This window comes from Sciurus carolinensis, chromosome 10 (assembly GCF_902686445.1).
Source record: "Sciurus carolinensis chromosome 10, mSciCar1.2, whole genome shotgun sequence".
NCBI classification, from domain to species: domain Eukaryota; kingdom Metazoa; phylum Chordata; class Mammalia; order Rodentia; family Sciuridae; genus Sciurus; species Sciurus carolinensis.
The window spans coordinates 100,559,199-100,583,488 of NC_062222.1; the positions used below are offsets into that span (position 1 = coordinate 100,559,199).

At 40.0% G+C, this 24,290-nt stretch overlaps 1 protein-coding gene across 1 annotated transcript in view; it reads right to left on the minus strand.

The window, feature by feature from the left end:
- Positions 1-24,290, minus strand: part of Cwh43 (cell wall biogenesis 43 C-terminal homolog) — a 56,910-nt gene that overhangs the window by 13,607 nt on the left and 19,013 nt on the right. The window contains exons 9-13 of the mRNA XM_047567451.1: positions 22,728-22,807; positions 11,918-12,023; positions 10,747-10,882; positions 8,414-8,563; positions 2,981-3,125 (exon numbers count right to left, since the gene is read on the minus strand). Coding sequence (XP_047423407.1) covers positions 2,981-3,125; positions 8,414-8,563; positions 10,747-10,882; positions 11,918-12,023; positions 22,728-22,807 — 617 coding nt within the window. The remainder of the gene's footprint in view (positions 1-2,980; positions 3,126-8,413; positions 8,564-10,746; positions 10,883-11,917; positions 12,024-22,727; positions 22,808-24,290) is intronic.

The window sequence follows — 24,290 nt, forward strand, 5'->3', positions numbered from 1 at the left end:
CCCAGTGTGGCTGTGTTGAGGTGGTGGACTATTTAAGAGGTAGGGCCTGATGGGAAGTAGTTAGGTCATAGCACTCCACCTTCAGAAAACGCTGATGCTGTCTGCAGAGGGACTCACATCTCATTAGAACAGTTTGTTAAAAGTGAGGCCACCCATGTATTTGACCCCTTCAGCATGTGGCCACTTCCCCCTCCTCTTCACCATGTTAAATGATGTGACACAGCAAAGGGGGCCCTCACCAGAGGCCGAAAAGATGGGGCTGCCAATCTTAGACTTTCAGTCTCCAAAACTATGAGTCAAATAAACCTCTTTTCTTTACACAGTACCTAGAATTAGGTATTCTGTTAAAGCAACACAAAACAAACTAATGGGATTTTCTTCAATTTTCCTTTTGCACTTTTTTTTTTCCCGGTGCTGGGGATTGAACCCAGGGCCTTATACATGTGAGGCAAGCACTCTACCACTCTACATCCTCAGTCCCCCTTCTGTACTTCTTTAACTCATAAGTAATATCATCCACTTTCATGATTTAATAATTGCTTATATGGAGGCAACTCCTTCATCCATATCTCCAGACTGGATTGCCCTCCTGAATTCCAGATCCATATATCCACTCATCCATTGGGTATTTCCATTAAAGTCCCATAGCTACCTCAAACTCAGCTCAAAGTCAAACTCTTCATTCTTGGAAAAACTGTTCTTTCTTATGTATTCTCTGGAATAATAAATGTCACTATCATAAACCCCTTGACCAAAGAGAACAATCAGAAATCCATCAGGATTCTACTGTCCATGAATGAAGAGACTAACTCATTTCCCCAGTATCTGCCCTTTGTCCAAAATAATACCATTTTTAGCTGGGTATATGACCATCAAGATATCATACCTCCAAACTCTCTGTACAGCAAAGCATGGCCATATGACAGAATTGCAGTCAATGAGATGGAAGTAGAAGTATTAAAGGTCAGTTTCCCGGAACTTGCCTTTAAGGGTAACTTGCATATGCTCTTGGCCCTTCCTTTATCCTGCTAACTGGAATATGGATGTCATTTTACATGGTTGAACCACGTGAATGGAGGCCATGGGCAGGGAGGCCGTGTTGAATGGAGCCATGGTAGAAGAGCTCAGACTCCAGACACCTTGGAGCACTGTGCCAGCACTGATTTATCACTGAGACTTTTATGCAAAGAAAGGCACTTCTTTCTTATTCAAACCACTGTCATCTGTGTTTTCTGTCACATGCAGAAAACTATCATCACACCCTGTCACCTGTCTTTCCAGTGTTATCTCTAAGAAGAGTTAAAGTAGTAAAATCAACACAAAATGAGCAATCACTTTTCTCTGCAGATTCCGTCTCAAGACATGAAGTTAGAAACAAAATGAAAAGAACCAAAGGATCAAAAAAATCTACATGGGGGATTAACTAGATATAACAATTATATTTCTGATTTTAAATCAGTGCCTTTGATATTCTGGTGTGTCATTCTCTCAAGGCTTTGATTTGTGTCTTAGTGCTCCAGGACAGAAATATATCTTGGCACACTGAAAATTCAAATGTTTTAGACCAGAAAAGGTGAAGGCTAATTCATTGTCAACTTGATGAGGCATTGACTAGATGATTAGCTGTTCTACCTGACATTTCATTTCATCTTTTACTCTCAGCATCATTGCCTCTCACAATGTGGCAGATTCCATTTCTTAAACATGGCTACGACAGTATCTCCCTTTCCATGTGGTATCCTTCTGATGTAACTGATATTCCTCCCATTTAGAGGTGAGTTTGTTTCTTCTAGTTGAATGCAATCAGACTTGTGACAAGAGCAGAAGTGACACCATGACTTAAAAAGCTGTCATATAAGGCAATTTGGGATCTTCCTGCTTCTCTTGGATTGTCACTCTAAGACCCAGTCACCATAAAGGGAGAAAATCCAAGTAGCCCATGGGCAGGAACCAAGGTCCCAAGCCCAAAGCACTAACCTACCTCCTGTAGATCATCTGTAAGGGAGATTCTCTAGTCTCCAGCTGAGCTTCCGCACTGACACTGCATGAAGCAGAAATGATCTATCCTCACCAAGCCTGTGCTGTTGTTTTAAGCTAGTATGTTTGTGGTGGTTTTCTGTGCAGTAGTAGATAATCAGAACACTGTGATAGTCAGCTTTTCATCACTGTGACAAATACCTGAGAAAAACAACTCAGAGGAGGAAAAATTCATTTTGGCACAGAATTGCAAAGGTTTCTGTCCATGGACTGCTGGCACCATTGCTCTGGGCAAGAAATGAGGCAAAATATCATGGTGGAAGAGTGTAGTGGAGAAAAGCTTCTTAGGTCATGGCAGCCAGAAAGTAGGCACAGAGAGGGAGGAGGGAGGGAGAGAGAAAGGAACCAGGGGTAAGATAGTAGCCCCCAGTGACCTACTTCCTCCAACCATGCCCCACCTGTCTATAGATTTTTTTTCTTTTTCTTTTCTTTTTTTTTTTTTCCCCCTTGGTACTGGGGATTGAACCCAGGGGTGCTTAATCTCTGAGCCACATCTCTAGCCCGTTTTTTTTTTTTTTTTGTTTTTGTTTTTTTTGAGACAGGTCTTGCAAAGTTTCCCAGGACCTCGCAAAGTTGCTGAGGGTGGCTTTGAACTTGCAATCCTCCTGCCTCAGGCTCCCAAGCCACTGGGGTTATGGACATAGCCACTGCACCTGGCCAACCTGCCTATGTTTTGCCTCCTCCAAGTAGTATATCTAAATGATTAATTCAACAAATGGATTAATTCACTGATGAGGTTGGAGCGCTATGATCCAATCATTTCCTAGAAGCCGAGCCTGCTGCATTGTCTTCAACATATGAGCTTCTGGAGAACATTCCAGATCCAAACCAGAGCAAACACATATTAAATTGGTGTATTGTGTTGTGGGGTTTTGTTTCCAAGCATGAAACAAAAAGAAGCATTTTACTTAATAAAACTGAAATCCTATTAAGATTATGTTACCTTCACATTGCCATGTTCAGTGAGCTGTAGGTAATCTCTGGAACCAGGTGCTGAAGTGATATAGCCCAGAAATACCACTTGATTAGAGCAGTTTTTCAGGAGTTTTGAAACAGCAATAGCCTGTAGTTTCCTGTCAAGGTCATCTCTAAAAAAACAAAAAACAAAAGTATCTCCTTTCTGTACTTGCAAAATAATTTTTTAAATTATTAGATAACTAAATTCCCAAAGAATATCTTCAAACAGTGTACAAAACCTAGAGCAATTCCTCTTTGAGTAAATGCCTTAAGTTACACAAATGAACAAGGCCTAGATACAGTGCTTCAACTGAATAGGCTTACAAACTTTTGACTAAGAACAACATGATTTTTCTCCACAAATCATCTGGAGTCAAGATGATTTAAATATCTATTCTAAATACAGCACCTGTTCAACTTTTCATCAAAAGAAATAACAGCAGTAACGTGAAATCTGGTCATTAGCATTACAACTAAAGGACCAGTAATCAAATAAAAAGAGACAGGAACGGATATCATTACCCTATGCACATAGGGTATACCCTATACGAATGGTGTGAATCTATATAATGTGCAGCCATAGAAAGGAAAAGTTGAAAAAGAAAATGCAGTCTGTAAAAATAAAAAATAAAGAAAGAAAGAAAAGAAAATGATCAGGAAACCAAGTTATATAATTGGGTGTGCAAATGACAATGAAGTAACTGGCTAACAGAATGTTAAAATTACATTGGAATATTTCACGGGGCCTTGGAGATGGGGTAAAGTAGCAGATGAGTTTCAATATGGGCAAATACAAAACAAAAAAATAATCCAAGCTCAATTTACAAGATATCAGCAAGTAATGAATCCTGATTAAATCATCGGTTACACACACACACATACACACACACACACACACACAAAAGAGAGAGAGAGAGAGACAGGAACACTGTCTCAAACATTCATGGAGCAGAGCACACCAAGCTTATTACCCTACTACATAGCTCCCTCAATTAAATACCTCAGCTCTCCTGCTTAAATATTGGCTGGACATGTTGCTTTTATTATGCTAATAATAGAAAACATAAAACAGGTAATTATGCAGGTGTATCAAGCTTTGGGAAGCTTTATTGGGGAAAAACAGGACATCGTATTTTACATGATCCAGCCAGAAAAACTGAAACACTCCAGGTGTTTCAAACAAAATGAATTTAAGTTAGGGAATTCATTCCCTAGGTTATGGGAAGCCAAACAGGGGTCAGTGAGGCAACTAGAGGTTAGCAACAAAGAGAAACGAGCACCATCCCTATAGCCAGCAGAGGAGCAAGAGGAGGTAATAGTTCAGAGTCTAGAAGCCAGCACTGGCTGGTAGGAGATGGACTAAGGAAGGGGTTGTCAGAAGGAGCTGGGACTAATCTGGGAATGAGCAGGGCCAGAGAAGAAATTTAGCTGCTACCAGGGATAATAGAAAAAGCAGAGAGAAGATAAGAAATAACCTGGTTTCTCTACGCCTCTTGCCCTCCAAACTTGCACTAATGCCATTGGCTAAACCCACCAGAAGCCAGAAAGCAAAGGACTTTGGGAAATTTGGTTCATTACTGTGGACAATTGGGAAGAGCAAGAAATGGATCCAAAAACAAATAATAGACTAACTCAGGTACTTACATAGAGACATAGCTAATAAGTGATTGTTAAGAAGTAAATGACAAAGAAAGATTAAGAGGGAGGTCACTGAGGACTCAGAGGATTGGAGAAACCTCATGGAGGTAGAATCTGAAGACAGGACTAAGTGTACACAGCTGAGTGCTATTTAAAGATGTCTCAAGAAATAGAAAAGTGAAAAGAATGACCATTTGTCAAGCACCTGACAGTGAATTCTCATAATCACTGAAGGCAGGTGGTAGGCCTATTTTCAAGTGAGGTCAAATAATACACCATAGTTATTCTCCTTCTCCCCTGCCCAGATCCAGTCTCTGGCCTTCCCTATGTCCTGGGTGACTCTGGCTCTTGAAGATTTCATCTCCTGGGCTCCCTTGTCAATTCCGGTAAGGCTTGTCCAACCAGAGACACCAGCAGATAAAAAGTTGGGAGAAGAGTGAAGCCAGGTATTTCTTTCTCATTCCCTCTGGCAGTAGCTCATTCTTCATGTCAAGTGGTCCTCTTCCTGGTTCTAGATCTCACAGGGCTCTGAGAACACGATTTCCTCTGCCTGCCCCTTCAGCTAGAAGGCTAGCAATGATTTCCCACTGTGACTAGCATCTGAGGGCCTCAGCACCTCCCATGTTCCCATGGACCCTTTGGACATCTTGGTAAATAGCTCTTTCATCAGGACTCAGGGAATTCTGTTCCTTCTGTGGGTAGAATTCAAACCCAGGTTTAGAAAATTCCAAAGTCAGTGCACATTCAAATATATTTTAGCAATATATTGCTGAAAAATAATTTGTAAATTTGGTTTTACACTTTCTCAAGAGAAAATCTTATCTACTGAAAACAGTAAAAATAAAAAGTACACTATGTGCATGAGGAAAAGAGGAAGGAGCTAAGAGGGAAAGAGAGAGAGAGAACACACGTTACATGTTTTCTTTTGTGGTTAATAATATGAGCTGGAAAAGAGGATTTTATCTGATTTTCAGAAACAATTAACTGGAATTCACCAAGGATCCCCTGCAACAGAACCCAAACTGGCGTACAAATCTAGTTCTGTTTTCTCTGTATATGATGCAGATCATAGATTTAGAAAAAGGCAATGGTGATTAACCAGTGACTTGGTTAATTACCTAAAGTAATATCAATTTTCATTATGGTATTTACTTAAATGACTTCTAAGAAAAGCTGCTATGTTCTACTTATTGGTTGTAAAAGAGATACTTGCATGGTCGGTAAATTAAACATTCTTGTTGAATCAGCTAATAACATGCACAAGCATTCTGTAATTCACTCCTAATAGGATTTTCACATTTGTATGTCACAATCACTGGAAAAGGAAATCTCTAAATATTTATTCAAGGCAAGAGTTTTTGTATCAAGTATTGTAGAAAACAAAGGCAAGCACAAATACATAATGATGGCTTCACAAATTATCCTAGTGCAAACCTCCTCTGTCACTTGTTGGGAGGCCACAGTGTTCACAGACAGGACTTCTGAAGAGCGACAGGACTTGTGGCTCATAAGGACAAAGACTGTTTCCGACCCTGTGCTTGGCACATGACAGAGCGTGATTCTTGTTTGCTAAATAATTTCTTTTTAAAGATACCCAATATGCCTTACATTTAGAGATGCCTGATTTGGTTTAATAAAAGTCAGCATTAACTAAGCCCTTACTAGATTCATGTACTTTGCATGAAATATCTTATTCGTATCTTACAAGAACTCTATAAATTAAGTACTATTATTGCCCCTAACTTACAAATGAGGAAACCAAGACTCAACATAGTTAAAGAACTTTAATGGATACACAGCCAGTGATGATTTAAACCAGATTTAAACCAGATTAGGATTTAAACCAGACTCTGATTCCAAGCTCTGGAATCCATCCTCCTAAGCATTAAACTACACTGCTTCACTGCCCGGAGTTGCATCTCCTCAAAAGGGAATAGCCACTGTTGTTACGTCATTTTTGTCATTATTAAATCAGATGCATATGATAACAAGCAAAGGAATGATGTATTCAGAAAGCATCAAGTAGGTGGTTAACAGAAAGTTAGAGAAGACAATCCTTTCTGTTTCTTTTCCAAGAACATTCCAAGGCCTGATTTTTCGAGTCTATTATTTCCATTTGGGGAGACATTCTGGGTGTGAAAGGAGGCAGTGGGGGTGATCAAAGGAATAAAAGAGCAGACTCAACTGTTTTTTGGGTTGAGACCTTGCAAACTTTAAATACGAAAATACCCATTTTTTAAAGATAAACCCAACTGGAGTTAAATGTAAGGCCGGCAATATGATTTCTGAATGTCTGTACTTGCTACATGAACATTACTGAGAGAAGGCATTTCTTCAAACAGCTTTTGGAAAGAGATGTGGACCATCTACAGCATGTGCCTTCTAAATGCCTTCTTAGCTCTACAGAGGCAAGCAAGAGTCAGATAGTGGATGGTGTATACTAATCATATTGGATGTTTTGTGTAAATTTCCAGTGCTCTGACTTATTTTGGAAAATATTCAAATACGCTTTCACAGATCCACACATATTAGTGTGAGAAAAATTGAGGTAATTAAAAAAAATAAAATAGCAGTTTGCAGGCACATTGGTTTTGTTTGGGTGAAATTTAATAGTAGAATGATGTTGTTTTCCTAATGTCGCCTTGAAGTTCCACTGATATTTGTTGTCATTCGTGAGGTCAGGCATTTTTGTGTTAAAGCACATAGCACTGTACATTTGTTTTTTAAATGAATATGTTTAGTATTGCAGATTATAAACTCTACACTTTTATCTTTGCTTTCACAATATATTGTTGGCATTATTAGTTATTTATTCAGTACTAAGTCATTGGTTGTGAATGTTCTTTAGGGAAAAAAAACTCCTTCCCCATCCATGCTTTTTTGTTGAGGGAATGACTTATAAAACTACCACTGGCCTTTCTCCACATCCTTTACTTTTAGGGAAGAATTTTCTAGCTAAGTTTGGAAGAATTAACTGGACATGCTTGTCTCAAGCCCTTCCTCTCTGGAATCCTTTGGTTTGTGGACAGGGAGTTTTCTAACTGGTTCTTTACACCAAAGGAAGAGCTTAACAGGGCAGGTCTTGCACCTGCTGGTAGGCCTGCTGTTTGAGGGGAGTCCATTTCCTGTACTGCTAGGGGACATATCAGCTAGGTCATATGGGCACATACACCTTGTTGTCCAAACAGACTTATCAGTATTAAAAGTGGAATTTTCATCTCCATCTGCCAGATTCTTCTGCCTATCTATCAGTTGTTTGTGAATTCGTGAAAGAAAAAAGGTACATCATTTAGCACCCTCAAATCCCAACACTACTCCTATTTTTGCCAATAATCCTATAGGAAAAGGGAATTTATTTTTCATAGTCTGGATTACCCATGGTTCCAACCACCTGTGGGTTGAGTTTGGGTCTAACCACTTCCTAGCTGCGTGACCCTGGCTGGTCAAGTCAATCTAACCTCTTTGCCTAGTGTCTTTATCTATACATGGGGGCTCTAATGGTACTGACCTCCTACAGAATAAAGATTAAATATGATGATGCCATTAGCATGATATCTGCAGAGAGAATTACTGCACATTTCAGTAACTGAGGGCTAACAACTCTAAGGCCTGCCTGCATCCCAAATGCTTCTACAGCTCATTATTGCAACCAGCAGTCAGGGGGAATTACTATGAGACATGATAAAAAGAAGGAAGTAAGAAAGATTATTTCATAGGAATCAGAGTAACATGTTGATAATATTTCTTGGCATTTGTGTAATAGTAAGCCAAAGAAACCTACTCGTAGTTTCCAAAGTGTGTCACGACAAAATCCACCAATTTGTCAGAGATGTTAACAGTCAGGGTTATAGCTGGTGCAATCTCGCCCTCTGGTGACGGAAGAAGGTGATGCTCCGATTTCACGATTGGGTATCTTGATAACACCATAATCCTGTATAGGAAGGAACAGAAAGAGGTACATCAACATCAGTCCCACCATAGCAGGCAGATGGGATGAAGAAGATGTATTAAAAAGAGATGTGTCACACTACAAGCGTCCCACTGAGGGGCATTCAGGGAAATAATATGACAGAATTCTATGGCACCCTGCTTGTCTGTACACCACATCTCACTATTTAGCATGTCTTGCTGTGTCACTCAAAGCACAGTACCAGTTCTGTTTTAATCAGCACTACAGAGACATGAAAATGGAAGTATTAGTAATATATAAAGTCCATCTTACCTGCATTGTTATTCTAACAATACATTTGCATAAAAAATCTAATATTAAGCAATGCATTCAGAATATACCTTTCCAACAAGGATACAAAGTAATAATTTACAAAACTAGACATCAAAAATTCCGTAGCCAGCAGTGGCACACACCTGTAATCCCAGTGACCCTGGAGGCAAAGGAAGCAGGATCTCGAGTTCAAAGCCAGCCTCAGCAAAAGTGAGGTGCTAAGCAACTCAGTGAGACCCTGTCTCTAAACAAAATACAAAATAGGGCAGGGGATGTGACTCAGTGGCAGAGTACCCCTGAGTCCAATCTCTAGTACACCCTCCAAAAAAATGATTCCATAAACATTTATAAAGGGGATCTACCTCACTCAAAGTCAAAGAGCTACATATGAAAAGGAGGCACAGAGCTCACGCCTCAACCCACTTCTCTCTTCTGGCTGCACACACTGCCTCTGGGACTCCCTTATAAGGTCCCTCAGATGGAGCTCTACAGTTAGAAACTCTAAGGTCCGTCTCCAGCCAGGCCTGATCTACTCGATCCTCCAAGTTATACACTGCACATCACCAGATTGTCCTGGAGCATATCCAACTTGGCACATATTCGCTCTCTCCTGGCTTCATCTCCCATCAGGTATTCAGCCCAAAAGCCTAGACATCACCCCTGATGCTTTCTGATTCGTCTCTTCCCTAGCCCTGACCTCAAAGCCAATGGCAGGTCCTGTCAGCTCTATTCCAAAATAGTTCCTGCCTCGGCCACCTTCTCTCCATCACTATTGGCACCTCCTGCCTGTGCTGTTGCTTCTACCCCATCTCCTGTCTCCCAGTTCCCACTGTAGCTCCTCCAAGAATGGCCAGAAGGACCTTTTAAAATGTATATCAGTCTAGATCGCTCCCCTGTTTAAAATCTCCAGTGTCCCAGCTGGGTAAGAGGGGCCCTCTCTGGTCAGGTGTCCTTCCTTGGCTTCATTTCTTACCAGCTCCCTCTGGGCCTCCTCCACTGAAAGGCTCTCCAAGTTCCACCCTGCCTCCAGCCTTTACCCTGCGGCTTCCTCAGCTCTTCCTGGGTCTTCATCACCGTATCTTCAGAGAGACCTTCCTGACCATGTCACTTATAGGACCACCATTCCCATGGCCACCATTCACCTGGTCACTGTGTCTCATAGCTTGCTTTCTTCATAGCACTTATCAAAATTTCAAGTTATCTTGTTTATTTTTTTGTGTCCATGTTTACAGTTACAACTCAGCACCTGTGGAGAACTGGTTCCAGGATACCCCATGAGTACCAAAATCCTTGGGTACTCAATCCTTTGGATACTCAAAATCCTTGGATGCTCAAGTCCCTCATATAAAATGACCTAGTATTGCATATAAGCTACACGCATCTTCCTGAAATCATCTCTAGATTATTTTTAATACCTAATACAAAGCCTACACCTTACTTAATTCACATGGACTCGGTGCAGAGCTTGGTACATGGTAAATTCAAGTTTTTGGCTTTTGGAACATTCTAGCACTTTTTTTCAAATATTTTCAACCTGAGGTCAGTTTCCACAAATGAAAAACCTGTCGATACAGAGTTCCAACTGTATTCTTGTCTTTCCAAACTAGAACACATGCTTCCTGAGAAAGCATCCAAGTTATACAGGACTGGTGTTATAACCTCAGCTCCTACCCCAAGTGGTTTATAATGGTAAAGAACTGGAAATATCCACAAGGGGAAACACTTTAAAAATTAAGGAATATGCATATCTTTGGCACCTCTCTATCCCCCAAGAAGCATCAGTGGGGCATGTTCATAGGACACAGAGATGATTATCCCAACTTTCCACTCCAAGCATATGCTGCCTGGCTTTTCAGGACTATATTCAGGATTAATTCCCAAGGTATACTCACCCCCAAGTGTGATCCCTGGTGCTTGGACCAAAGTCTGTATAGAAGCCCAGCTTCTCCCCTAGCCACATGGTTAAGTCATTGTTACCTATAAAGGGCTTAGAAGCATCACTCTCCAAAATTGTTATGAAATCTGCACCTGTTTAGAAAAATCAAAAGCACAGAGAGGGAGAAAAAGGACTCAAGGCAATGAAAAAAGCAATTAGCAAAACTCTGTTCTTGCCCTTAACCTTTTGCCTTTACTCATAAAACTCAAAACAAAGAAATTCCGTGTTAGTCACAAAAGGGACATGGTTCCAACCTGAGCTATAAAGGAAGCCTCCCATGTTTAGAATGTAATTAAAACAAGGAACACCTTGAGGAAATACTGGGAAAGGTAAAAGCATAAGTTTTCTAAGTTTTCAAATATTCTTAACATCTTTCCTCAAATTTCAAATCATCTTAATGTTTTTCACAAATCCCCAACTTGAGTTCCGAAACAACGAAAGGGTGCACAATAGCATTTTATTCCAGGGCAAACGGGGCAGAGAGGTAAGTTTATTGGCCTTTTTAAGACTCTCCAGATGTGTCTCAGGGACCTGTCATCAAGATTAAATAAGGACTAAGGATTAGGGACAATTTTAGTGACACTGTTTTCATGTAGACACAGAAATTTCTTAGGAGGCTGCTTATCCTTAAGAATGACCACTTTAGCCCTTTATTTACCTTCCTGTTTGCTCCATGTGACGGATCTAAAAAATCAAATTCCCACATATTTTAAAGGATGCACCATACAAACATGAGCACCCTAAGGCACAAAAACAAATACAATTGGCCCTCGGGTCCTTGAAAGCAATTTTCTTCACAAATGAGCCTTACTTTTGACTCGTTCTGCTTTTTAATTCAACAGTTTTATGGTCCCCAACACTCCCCAAGTGACAGGAGCTACCAGTAGAGGCATCTCTAACAACAAGGACATGGCAAGAATTCCCTGAAGATACCCACCCAGTATAAGATGTTGTTCAGAATCAACTGAATTAATTGCTGTGAAAGACAGATGTGGTTACAGAAACTTTGTCCTGAAACTTAGTCCTCATAGCAAAAAGCCTTTCTAAGAGACTAGCATATGACCAGGCAAGCCCTCCTCTACCATAGTTGTTTCTCACAACCTGGAACTCATCTGAGTAAGACTTACCTGTCTGGTTGAGCAATTGAGCTGATCTTTCTAGATTAGACCATCCTTCATTGTCATATCCAAATCTGAAAGGCCAGATGGCAGCAGAGAACTCTGAGGCTTGTACCTGAGGAATTGTTTTCATGGCAGTTTAGCATGACAGAACAATGCAACTAGTTTTCTCTGCCTCTCTACCAAAATTCTTATTTCAGCAAAGGAATTTCCTTAGACTTTTGCCCACATTTAATTCATAAAAAAGATATTTGCTGTATGGTATTCTCATAATCAATATTCTGTGAACTTCTAGCTTAAGCTTAAAGTTAGGAGGAATGTCTGTAAAGAATTTATAATAAACACTCCTTAAAATTCCAAAAACATTAGATACCAGCTGAACATCCATCAATAAGAAACGGCATTTTAAAAATGATATTATATACTTAAAATGGCATACTACACAGTTCTAATAAATGAACATAGGCTATATATTTCCATGTGGAAAATAATTTCAAAATAATTTTAAGTAAAAAAGTAAGCTGCAAAATAAATGTCTGATGTCAGGTAGATAAAAAGTTAAAAACATGAAAACAATATTGCCTAGGGATCTATCTCATGTAGTAAGAATATACAGAAAGGCATGGGAATGGGGCACTACTGTAATCCCAGTGACCTAGGAGGATCACAGGTTCAAAGCCAACTTGGGCAATTTAATGAGACCTTGTCTCAAAATAAAATAAATAAATAAAAAGGGCAGGGACGGTAGCTCAGTGGTAAAGTGCCGCTGGTTCAATCCTCAGTACCGGGGGAAATTTTTCAGATAGATTTAGGGAAAAGAAAATTTGTTAAATAAATTCTCAGATTAATAAAAAAAAAGAAAGATGAAAGATGAAAGAAAGAAAGAAAGAAAGAAAGAAAGAAAGAAAGAAAAAAAGGAAGGAAGGAAGGAAGGAAGGAAGGAAGAAAGGAGGGAGGGAGGGAGGGAGGGAGGGAGGGAGAGAAGGAGGGAGGGAAAGAAGGAAGGAAGGAAGGAAGGAAGGAAGGAAGGAAGAAAAGACATGGAGATGATTTTTTAAAAAAAAACTCACCACACTCAGGATAGTAGTTACCCTGGCAGGGGAAAAAAATCACACACAGGAGAACCTAGAGGCCTTTGCCATCTTCATAAAGTGAGCAGCCTATTCTAACCAAGTTGGAAATGGCATTACCATTCCAACACTGGCAAGGTCAAGCTCCTTTTAATGGCTCTTCTTTGAGATCCATGAGCTACTCAGAGAATGCAGTATCCAGTGCCAGCCATCTATCTCAAATGATCGCCCCCTGATCTATACCTGGGCTCCCGTGGAAGAGAATGGCTGGTTTAGAACAAACTCATGAGCACAACTACCAAAAGACAAACAAACAAACAAAAACACCTCAAACCGAGTCAGACAAGTTGGGAGAAGGAAATAGAAATGTCTTTGCATAAGAGAACAGTTTCACTGAGGAAGCCAGAGTGTCATGTTCTATCAGACAACAACTGAGTGTTTCATCATTGCAGGAGGATTACTGAGTGTAGTGAATGTCACGAAAAGAGAATGGAATGAAGAACTTCCATTGCAGTGGAACACAGAATCAACAGAGATTTCCAGAGCCACCATTATATTCATGAAGTTATTCTTTTCCACCCAACATAAATCTGTACTTAATTCTGGATTTCACCACCCCAAAACCTGTTGTCCCTTCATTCTTTCCTTCTCAGCAAGTGCCATCCCCCTCCATGGAGATGCTCAAGTCAGAAATGCAGGTGCCATCATGGTTCCTTCCTGTTCCCATCCAGCCACACCCAATCATTGGCCAATCCTCTAAGCTCTACTTTCAAAACATACTCTAAATCTTTCCACTTCTCTCTAATGCCACAACCCCACACTAGTCAAAATTACCAGCATCTCTCTCCTGGACAACTGAAAAAGCCTTGGGACTCGTCTGCCCGTCTCCACTCTCAACCCCCATCTTCCATTCTTCCCAGTTGACATACATTGTTTTCTTCACTGCTATTGGAGACATTTCACTGTGATTTCTGTTGCAAGTCAAATAAAACAAACTCAGAACTTTTCACTGGCATCTCTGAGGCCCTGTGTGATGCAGTTCACCAGCCTCTCCAACGTCATCTATCACTCCCCCAAAGCCTCACCCTGATGCTCCTCAGAGACACCAGGGTGGTTCTCCCTTAGTCCTTTATTCATGTTTCCTCTGCCTAAATACCAACTCTCTGAACAACCATTTTTCTCTCAACTTTCAAGTTTCTTTTAAATGTCACCTCTTCAGAATAGCCTTCTCTAACCATCCAGTTACCCTTGACTCCATAATCCTATTTTCTTCAGAGCAGCCTAATCTAAAATGATTGCTTTTCTTTATTTTTTCCTCTGAATACTATTCTTCCATACTCAATGCAAATGCTGGTAGGGGAGGGACCTCATCCAGCTTCTTTACCTCTGTATCCCTGGCACCAGGCACATCAAATTATAGCAAGTATCTACTTTCTAATATGCAAGCTCAATTTTTCTTTTTGCTTATTAATTTACTGTGAGGCCTTGGACAAGTCACTTCACCTCTATTGAAATCAAAGGTTCTAAAGTGCACGGAAAGAAAGTACATGGGAAGCCCTTGACATTATTATGTCTTTCACCCCTTAGCATATGCTGTCATTCAAATTACTATAAAATATTACCAAACCATTATGTTTATTTAAATTTTATGACTTAGATTCATAAACAAAAAGAACTGATCAAACCTGGTTGCACATTCATACTTACTGTGAAGTTTGTTAAAGAATATTAAAGAATAATTTCTTGGAAAAAAATTCAATAAACTTTTGCAAATGAATAAATGAATGAATGAATAGGTATTAAATCCAATTCAAACAATTCTTTTCAAAATGAATTCATACACCAAGTAATAAAATTTTTTTTTTTAAATTTCTGGTCGATATCAAGTGTCCTTTTTTTTTTTTTTTTTGCCTACTATTTGTTTTTTTTTTTTTTTATTGTAAACAAATGGGATACATGTTGTTTCTATGTCTGTACATGGAGTAAAGGCATACCATTTGTGTAATCATAAATTTACATAGGGTAATGTTGTTTGATTCATTCTGCCATTTTTTTCCCTTCCCCCCCTCCCCTCCCATCCCTCCCCTCCATCTATACAGTCCTTCCTTCCTCCATTCCTGCCCCCCTCCCTAAACCCAACTCCAACCCCAACACTAACCCTTCCCACCCCCCATTATGTGTCATCATCCACTTATTAGCGATATCATTCTTCCTTTGGTTTTTTGAGATTGGCTTATCTCACTTAGCATGATATTCTCCAGTTTCATCCATTTGCCTGCGAATGCCATAATTTTATCATTCTTTATGGCTGAGTAATATTCCATTGTATATATATACCACATTTTCTTTATCCATTCATCAATTGAAGGACATCTAGGTTGGTTCCACAATCTGGCTATTGTGAACTGAGCAGCTATGAACATTGATGTGGCTGTATCTCTGTAATATGCTGATTTTAAGTCCTTTGGGTATAGGCCAAGGAGTGGGATAGCTGGGTCAAATGGTGGTTCCATTCCAAGTTTTCTAAGGAATCTCCACACTGCTTTCCAGAGTGGCTGCACTAATTTGCAGCCCCACCAGCAATGTAAGAGTGTACCTTTCTCCCCACATCCTCGCCAACACCTGTTGTTGCTTGTATTCTTGATAATCGCCATTCTAATTGGGGTGAGATGGAATCTTAGGGTGGTTTTGATTTGCATTTCTCTTATTACTAGAGATGTTGAACATTTTTCCATATGTTTGTTGATTGCTTGTATATCTTCTTCTGTGAAGTGTCTATTCATTTCTTTAGCCCATTTGTCAATTGGATTATTTACATTCTTGGTGTAGAGTTTTTTGACTTCTTTATAGATTCTGGAGATTAGCGCTCTATCTGAAGTATGATTGGCAAAGATTTTCTCCCACTCTGTAGGCTCTTTCTTCGCATTGCTGATAGTTTCCTTTGCTGAGAGAAAGCTTTTTAGTTTGAATCTATCCCAGTTATTAATTCTTGCTTTTATTTCTTGTGCTATGGGAGTCCTGTTGAGGAAGTCTGGTCCTAAGCCGACATGTTGAAGCTCTGGACCTACTTTTTCTTCTATAAGATGCAAGGTGTCTGGTCTGATTCCGAGATCCTTAATCCATTTTGAGTTTAGTTTCGTGCATGGTGAGAGATATGGGTTTAGTTTCATTGTGTTGCATATGGATTTCCAATTTTCCCAGCACCATTTGTTGAAGAGGCTATCTTTTCTCCATTGCATATTTTTGGCTCCTTTGTCTAGTATGAGAAAATTGTATTTATTTGGGTTTGTGTCCGTGTCCTCTATTCTGTACCATTGATCCACCTTTCTATTTTGGTACCAATACCATGCTGTTTTTGTTACTATTGCTTTGTAGTAGAGTTGAAGATCTGGTATTGCAATACCCCCTGCTTCACTCTTTCTGCCAAGGATTGCTTTAGCTATTCTGGGTTTTTTATTCTTCCAGATGAATTTCATAATTGCTTACTCTATTTCTGTAAGGTACATCATTGGGATTTTAATTGGAATTGCATTGAATCTGTATAGCACTTTTGGTAGTATGGCCATTTTGACAATATTAATTCTTCCTATCCAAGAACATGGGAGATCTTTCCATCTTCTAAGGTTTTCTTTAATTTCTTTCTTTAGTGTTCTGTAGTTCTCATTGTAGAGGTCTTTCACCTCTTTTGTGAGATTGATTCCCAAATACTTTATTTTTTTTGAAGCTATTGTGAATGGGGTAGTTTTCCTAATTTCTCTTTCTGAAGATTCATTGCTTATGTATAAAAATGCCTTAGATTTATGTACATTGATCTTATATCCCGCTACTTTACTGAATTCACTTATGAGATCTAAAAGTTTTCTGGTGGAATTTCCTGGTTCCTCTAAGTATACCATCATATCATCAGCAAATAGGGATAGTTTGAGTTCTTCTTTTCCTATTGGTATCCCTTTAATTTCTTTGGTCTGTCTAATTGCTCTGGCTAGAGTTTCAAGGACGATATTGAATAGAAGTGGTGAAAGAGGGCATCCCTGCCTTGTTCCAGTTTTTAGAGGGAATGCTTTCAGTTTTTCACCATTTAGAATGATATTAGCCATGGGTTTAGCGTAGATGGCCTTTACAATGTTAAGGAATGTTCCCACTATCCCTATTTTTTCTAGTGTTTTGAGCATGAAGGGGTGCTGTATTTTATCAAATGCTTTTTCTGCATCTATCGAAATAATCATGTGATTCTTGACTTTAAGTCTATTGATATGGTGAATGACATTTATTGATTTCCTGATGTTGAACCAACCTTGCATCCCTGGGATGAAACCCACTTGATCATGGTGCACTATCTTTTTAATATGTTTTTGTATGCGATTTGCTAAAATTTTGTTGAGAATTTTTGCGTCGATGTTCATTAAGGATATTGGTCTGAAATTTTCTTTCCTTGATGTGTCTCTGTCTGGTTTAGGAATCAGGGTAATATTGGCTTCATAGAATGAGTTTGGGAGAGTTCCCTCCTCTTCTATTTTCTGGAATACTTTGAGAAGTATTGGAATGAGCTCTTCTTTAAAAGTTTTGTAGAACTCGGCTGAGAACCCATCTGGTCCTGGATTTTTCTTTGTTGGTAGGCTTTTGATGACTTCTTCTATTTCATTACTTGAAATTGGTCTACTTAAATTGTGTATGTCCTCCTCGTTCAGTTTAGGCAATTCATATGTCTCTAGAAACCTGTTGATGTCTTCGAAATTTTCTATTTTGTTGGAGTATAGATTTTCACCATAGCTTCTAATTATGTTTTGTATTTCAGTCGTGTCTGTTGTGATATTTCCTTGTTCATTCCGAATTTTAGTGATTTGGGTTTTCTCTCATCTTCTCTTTGTTAGTGTGGCTAAAGGTTTATCAATTTTGTTTATTTTTTCAAAGAACCAACTATTTATTTTGTCAATTTTTTGTATTGTTTCTTTCGTTTCAATTTCGTTGATTTCAGCTCTGAGTTTAACTATTTCCTGTCTTCTACTACTTTTGGTGTTGGTCTGTTCTTCTTTTTCTAAGGCTTTGAGCTGTAGTGTTAGGTCATTTATTTTTTGAGTTTTACTTCTTTTATTAAATGCGCTCCATGAAATAAATCTTCCTCTAAGTACCGCTTTCATACTGTCCCAGAGATTTTGATATGATGTTTCTTTGTTCTCATTTACCTCTAAGAATTTTTTAATTTCCTTCCTAATATCTTCTGTTATCCATTCATCATATAATAGCATATTGTTTAATCTCCAGGTGTTGGAGTAGTTTCTGTTTTTTACTCTTTCATTAATTTGTAACTTCAATCCATTATGATCTGATAGAATACAAGGTAGTGTCTCTATCTTCTTGTATTTGCTGACATTAGCTTTGTGGCATAATATATGGTCTATTTTAGAGAAGGATCCATGTGCTGCCGAGAAGAAAGTGTATTCGCTCTTGGTTGGATGGTATATTCTATAAATGTCTGTTAAGTCTAAATTATTGATTGTGTTATTGAGATCTATGGTTTCTTTGTTCAATTTTTGTTGGAAGATCTGTCCAGTGGTGAGAGAGGCGTGTTAAAATCACCTAGTATTATTGTGTTATGGTCTATTTGGTTTCTAAAATTGAGAAGGATTTGTTTAACATACATGGATGAGCCACTGTTTGGGGCATAGATGTTTATGATTGTTATATCTTGCTGATTTATGCTTCCCTTAAGCAGTATGAAATGTCCTTCTTTATCCCTTCTGACTAACATTGGCTTGAAGTCCACATTATCTGAAATGAGGATGGATACTCCAGCTTTTTTGCTGAGTCCATGTGCATGGTATGTTTTTCCCCATCCTTTCACCTTTAGTCTATGGGTATCTCTTTCTATGAGGTGAGTCTCTTGCAGGCAGCATATTGTTGGATCTTTCTTTTTAATCCAATCTGCCAGTCTATGTCTTTTGATTGATGAATTCAGGTCATTAACATTCAGGGTTATTATTGAGATATGATTTGTATTCCCAGTCATTTGGTTCATATTTAAAATTTTTGACACATCTTGGTTCCTCCTTTATTTGACAGTTCCTTTAGGATAATTCCTCCCTTTGCTGATTTGCTTCTTTGTTTTTTATCTCTTCCTCATGAAATATTTTGCTGAGAATGTTCTGTAATGCTGGCTTTCTTTTTGTAAATTCTTTTAGCTTTTGTTTATCATGGAATGATTTTATTTCATCGTCAAATTTGAAGGTAAGTTTTGCTGGGTATAAGATTCTTGGTTGGCATCCATTTTCTTTCAGAGCTTGAAAAATGTTGTTCCAGGCCCTTCTAGCTTTTAGGGTCTGGATTGAAAAATCTGCTGATATCCGTATTGGCTTCCCCCTGAATGTAATTTGGTTCTTTTCTCTCACAGCCTTTAAAATTCTGTCTTTATTTTGTATGTTAGGTATTTTCATTATAACATGCCTTGGTGTGGGTCTGTTGTAATTTTGTGTATTTGGAGTCCTATAAGCCTCTTGGACTTGATTTTCCATTTCATTCTTCAGATTTGGGAAATTTTCTGATATTATTTCTTCAAATAGATTGTTCATTCCTTTGGTTTGTTTCTCTAAGCCTTCCTCAATCCCAATAATTCTCAAATTTGGCCTTTTCATGATATCCCATAGTTCTTGGAGATTCTGTTCATGATTTCTCACCATCTTCTCTGTTTGTTCAACTTTGTTTTCGAGGTTAAATATTTTGTCTTCAATATCTGAAGTTCTGTCTTCCAGCTGTTCTATCCTATTGGTTATGCTTTCTATGGAGTTCTTAATTTGGTTTATTGTTTCCTTCATTTCAAGGATTTCTGTTTGGTTTTTTTTCAATATCTCTAACTCTTTATTGAAATGATCTTTTGCTTCCTGAATTTGCTCTGTTAACTGTCGATTGGTGCGATAGTTCAATGCCTGCATTTGCTCTTTCATCTCATCGTTTGCTTCCCTAATCATTTTAATTATGTACATTCTGAACTCCCTTTCTGTCATTTCTTCTGCCATGCTGTCGTTGGATTTTATTGATGTAACATCTAGATTTGTTTGGGGCATTTTCTTCCCTTGTTTTCTCATATTGTTCAGGAATCAGTGGGTCATTAAGATATTGCAGATTTCCTCTATCAACTTATAATGTCCCTGAAGATTGCTAGTATATCCCCTCTTATCCTTCAGTAGCCTGAAGTCTTGGAGGAGGTTGATAATGCAGAGCTCCACGAAGAAGCTGCCTCTCTAGGGGTGGTGACCCTCAGGTGGCGTATATTCCCTGCTAGTGGGCAGAGGTGCCTCCACTTGTTGACCAATGGTCATCCAATGGGGAACTAGACTGCGGGCTGAGGCAAGGCCTGTTTGTGCCTGTGTCTCTGGTTTTACTGTCCCTGTGGGAAAACCCCCCCTGGCCGGGAAGACTCACTCGGTGGGGACGTCTCGCTGGTCAGTTGCCCTCCTAGAGGTTCCCCTCAATCTACAACTACCACCTGGGCTGGGCTGTCTTCCTCTGCAATGATCCCAGGGGCCCAGACCTACGTCCTGGGCCTGGGAGCCTCACCCTTCGCAGGCGAGTCTCCCTAGGCTGCCTCTCCCAGAGAATCTGCCCGCAGTCCTGGAAACTTCGCTCCGCCCCTAGGCGTGTCTCTGTGCGACTCTTCCAGCAAGAAGCCACCTAGCTCCTGGGACCCTGCTCTGCACCAATCGCCTGGCTATGCAGCCCCTCCTCTGAGCCACCACCTGGAGCCCCGCACAATAGCTCCGAGACCCAGAGACCCGCCACACACCTCCTCCTCCGGACAGCCGCCCGGTTTCCGAAGCAGTCACTAGGAGTCCAAACAACTCACTTCGGGTCTCCTCCTCCTGCCAACCACCCGTAGCCCTAGGCAGTCACTCCAAGTCCAAGTGACCCGCCCTGTTCCTCCTCCTCCTCCTTGGGGTAGCCCCCTGGGTGTTCAGGAGCGGTGGCTCCGAGACCAAGTGACTCACCACGCTCCTCCTCCAGGCAGGCCACCGGTGTCCAGGAGCGGTCGCTTTTAGTCCAATCAACTCACCACTCGCCTCCTCCTCTGGCAACCACCTGTGGCTCTGATGCAGTCACTCCTAGACCAAGTGTCCCACCGCTCTCCTCCTCCAGGCAGGCCACCAGTGTTCTGGAGCAGTTGTTCTGAGTTCAAACAGCTCGCCACGCGGCTCCTCCTCTGGCAACTGCCTGTGGCTCTGATGCAGTCACTCCTAGACCAAGCGTCCCGCCGCGCTCCTCCTCTTCCTCCGGGCAGCCCCCCGGTGTTCAGGAGTGCTCGCTCTGAGTTCAAACAGCTCACCACGCAGCTCCTCCTCTGGCAACCGCCTGTGGCTCTGATGCAGTCACTCCTAGACCAAGCAACCCGCCGGGCTTCTCCTCTTCCTCCGGGCAACCCCCCGGTGTTCAGAAGCGGTCGTTCTGGGTCTAAACAGCTCGCCACGCAGCTCCTCCTCAGGCAGCCGCCCGGAGCCCCAGTGGTTGCTCCGAGTCCAAGCGCTGTGCTGAGCCGCCTCCTCTACGATGATCCCAGTTGTCCGCGTTCACCACTCCAGTGGGGGGAGGGGCGTCTCGCCGAGCAACTCCACTTCACAAATTCCCTGCGTTCCGGGGCTACCGCCCCATCCGGGACGCCTCCCCAACAGGAGAGACTCACCCGGCGGCTTTGAGTTGGTCCCAAGTCTCTCACTATCTCCTCTTTTGAATCTTGCGTCCTGGAGCAACGTGAAATGCAGCCACCCTCTAGTCCGCCATCTTGGCTCTCAAGTGTCCTCTTCTGATAGACATAAAGTGCAGCAATAAAGACTAACAACTAAAAAGTCACAAGGAAGAGATCACATAGTGATGATGCACTATTATCTTCTTAGTAAGAAACAGTGACTGAGCAAGGCTCTGGGTTTGATCCCCAGCACTCAAAAGAGATGAAGGGAGGAGGCAGAAGAAAGAGAAGAAGTCAGGGAGAAAAAAAAGAAATAATTAACTGAGTTCTGAATATGCTCCAAGCACTCAGTGAAGTGGTACTGGGAATTCAGAAATGAAAAAAAGAAAAAAGGAAACATGGTCTCCACCCTCAGTATAGCTTTGTATTTCATATCAAATTTTTCCTGGTTGAACAGATTGCTGAATTCAGTTAACCATACAATTCTATATTAGCCAAAATTGTAACTCTGGCTTCATTATCGAATACAAAGAACTTTTAATGAGTAGGTAGCAAGTAGAGCATTGCAATGAATTACTCTCAATTCTACTCACTTTTATACAAAAAAAGGGGACATCAAAACATTTAAAACTACAGATAGCAAGAGAGAAAAATGAGAAGAAAACTTCCATCCCCATCAGTACACAAGCTACACATCATCTGCAAAATCAAGAACTGTCTGTAAGATTTTTCCGAAATCAAAGAATTTCACATTGCTCTCTTCAGAAATATCTACCAGTTATAACATAAATTCTAATTTCATAGTTTAGACATGGTAAATAATTAATGGTAAAAAGAACACCATACAACAAAATCATGAGCAGTATCCCTCTGATATATTAGTTTATCCTATCTCAATAACACAACTTCATAAAATAAGCCTATAAAATCATCAGTCTGTGATCCAAGGGTTAAGGAAATGGGGCCCAGTGTTCTAAAGCCATTAGATCCAGGTCTAGTATTCGATCAAAATAGTCTAAAAATATCTGTATATACACATATCATGTAAAATTCTATTTCAAAAGTTTTAATTACTTACCCCTTTGCCCAATTTCCTCTCATAGGTTTTATGTCGTAGTCCTAATCCCAACAACCCCACACCAACAAGCAGCCACAAAACTAAATAGAAAGAAGAAATGATTATCTAAAAGAAACTAAATTTGTTTTCTTAAAAGTAAATTTTTTTTTTTTACAAAATTACTAAACCTATGGGCTAAGGAGTTTGTGTGACCGTCTCATTCTTGGGTTCATATTCATGCATGACATATATGCATAACCCACACTTTAAACTCAAGTTTCAAAAAATATTCTCTATACATGTTCCAAGGACCAAGAACTTAAAGTAAAAGTAAATCATAAAATCTACAAGAAATCAAATCTACACGGGAACCAGCAGGAAAAGACATACTGCAGAATCAAGCCCACAAAGACTTCCGATAAGTTCAGAATCAAAAAAATAAAAGTATGACTAAGGAACGTGAGATTAAAATAAGCGATAAGGAAAATTGGTAAAAGAAAACCAAATAGACTTCTAGGAATAAAAATCATTATAATAACTGAAATCAAAATTATGAACAAGACAAAGAGCATTTTAGACAAAGCTGAATGGAGAATTAGTATAAAGGGCAGCATAGAAACAGAGGTAGTAAAAAAGCAAAGTGGTCTCAAGACCTGGAGCACAGAAGAAATTTGAACACATAACCAACTGGAGTTGAAAGGAATGAGGACAAAGAACAGGAAAGAGTCAATATTTGCAGAAATAATGCTGAGAATTTTCCAGAATTGATAAAAGACATGACTCTTCAGATTCATAAAGCCCAAAGACTTCCAAGGTAGAAGGGGGGAAAAAATCCACATCTAGATATATCATAGTGAAACTGTGGAATACTAACACAGAGAAAAATGTTAAGAGCTGCCAGAGAGAAAAGACTGCTTATCTCCGAAGACACAACCGTTACACGACAGCTCACTTATCAACAGCAAAAGTCAAACCAGAAAGCAGTAATATTTTCATGGTGCTGAGACAAAAACAACCAACCACTGAAAAATAGAAACTGAAGGTATAATTTCTAAACCAGAAAGAGGAGGGGGGCCAGGTATGATGGTGCATGCCTGTAATCCCAGCAGCTCAGAAGGCTGAGGCAGGAGGATTTCAAACTCAAGGCCAGTCTCAGCAACTTAGGAAGTCCCTGAGCAGCTAAGTGAGAACATTTCTCAAAATAAAAAATAAAAAGGGCTGGGGATGTGGCTCAGTGGTTAAGTGCCCCTGGGTTCTATCTCTGAAGGAGAAAGAGGATGGGTAGAGGAGGAAGAAAAAAGGGAAGGAGGTAGAGAGAGAGAGAGAGAGAGAGGAGGTGGAAGGAAAGGTGTGAACAAAAAATGAAAACCTAATCAAAGCAAAAGAAATCAAGAAGGAAAAAAATGTACCTGTGAAAGTGAAAAGACAAAGATGATGGAAATGAATCATAATACTAGAAATCACTAGAAAAATAGATTAAACTCAAAAGACAAAGTTTGGCTTTCTGGAAAAGACAAAAAAATGGAAACAGTTAAAAGATCAGAGATTGCCAGGAGTTCAGGGGTGGCTTATTGGGTGGAGCAC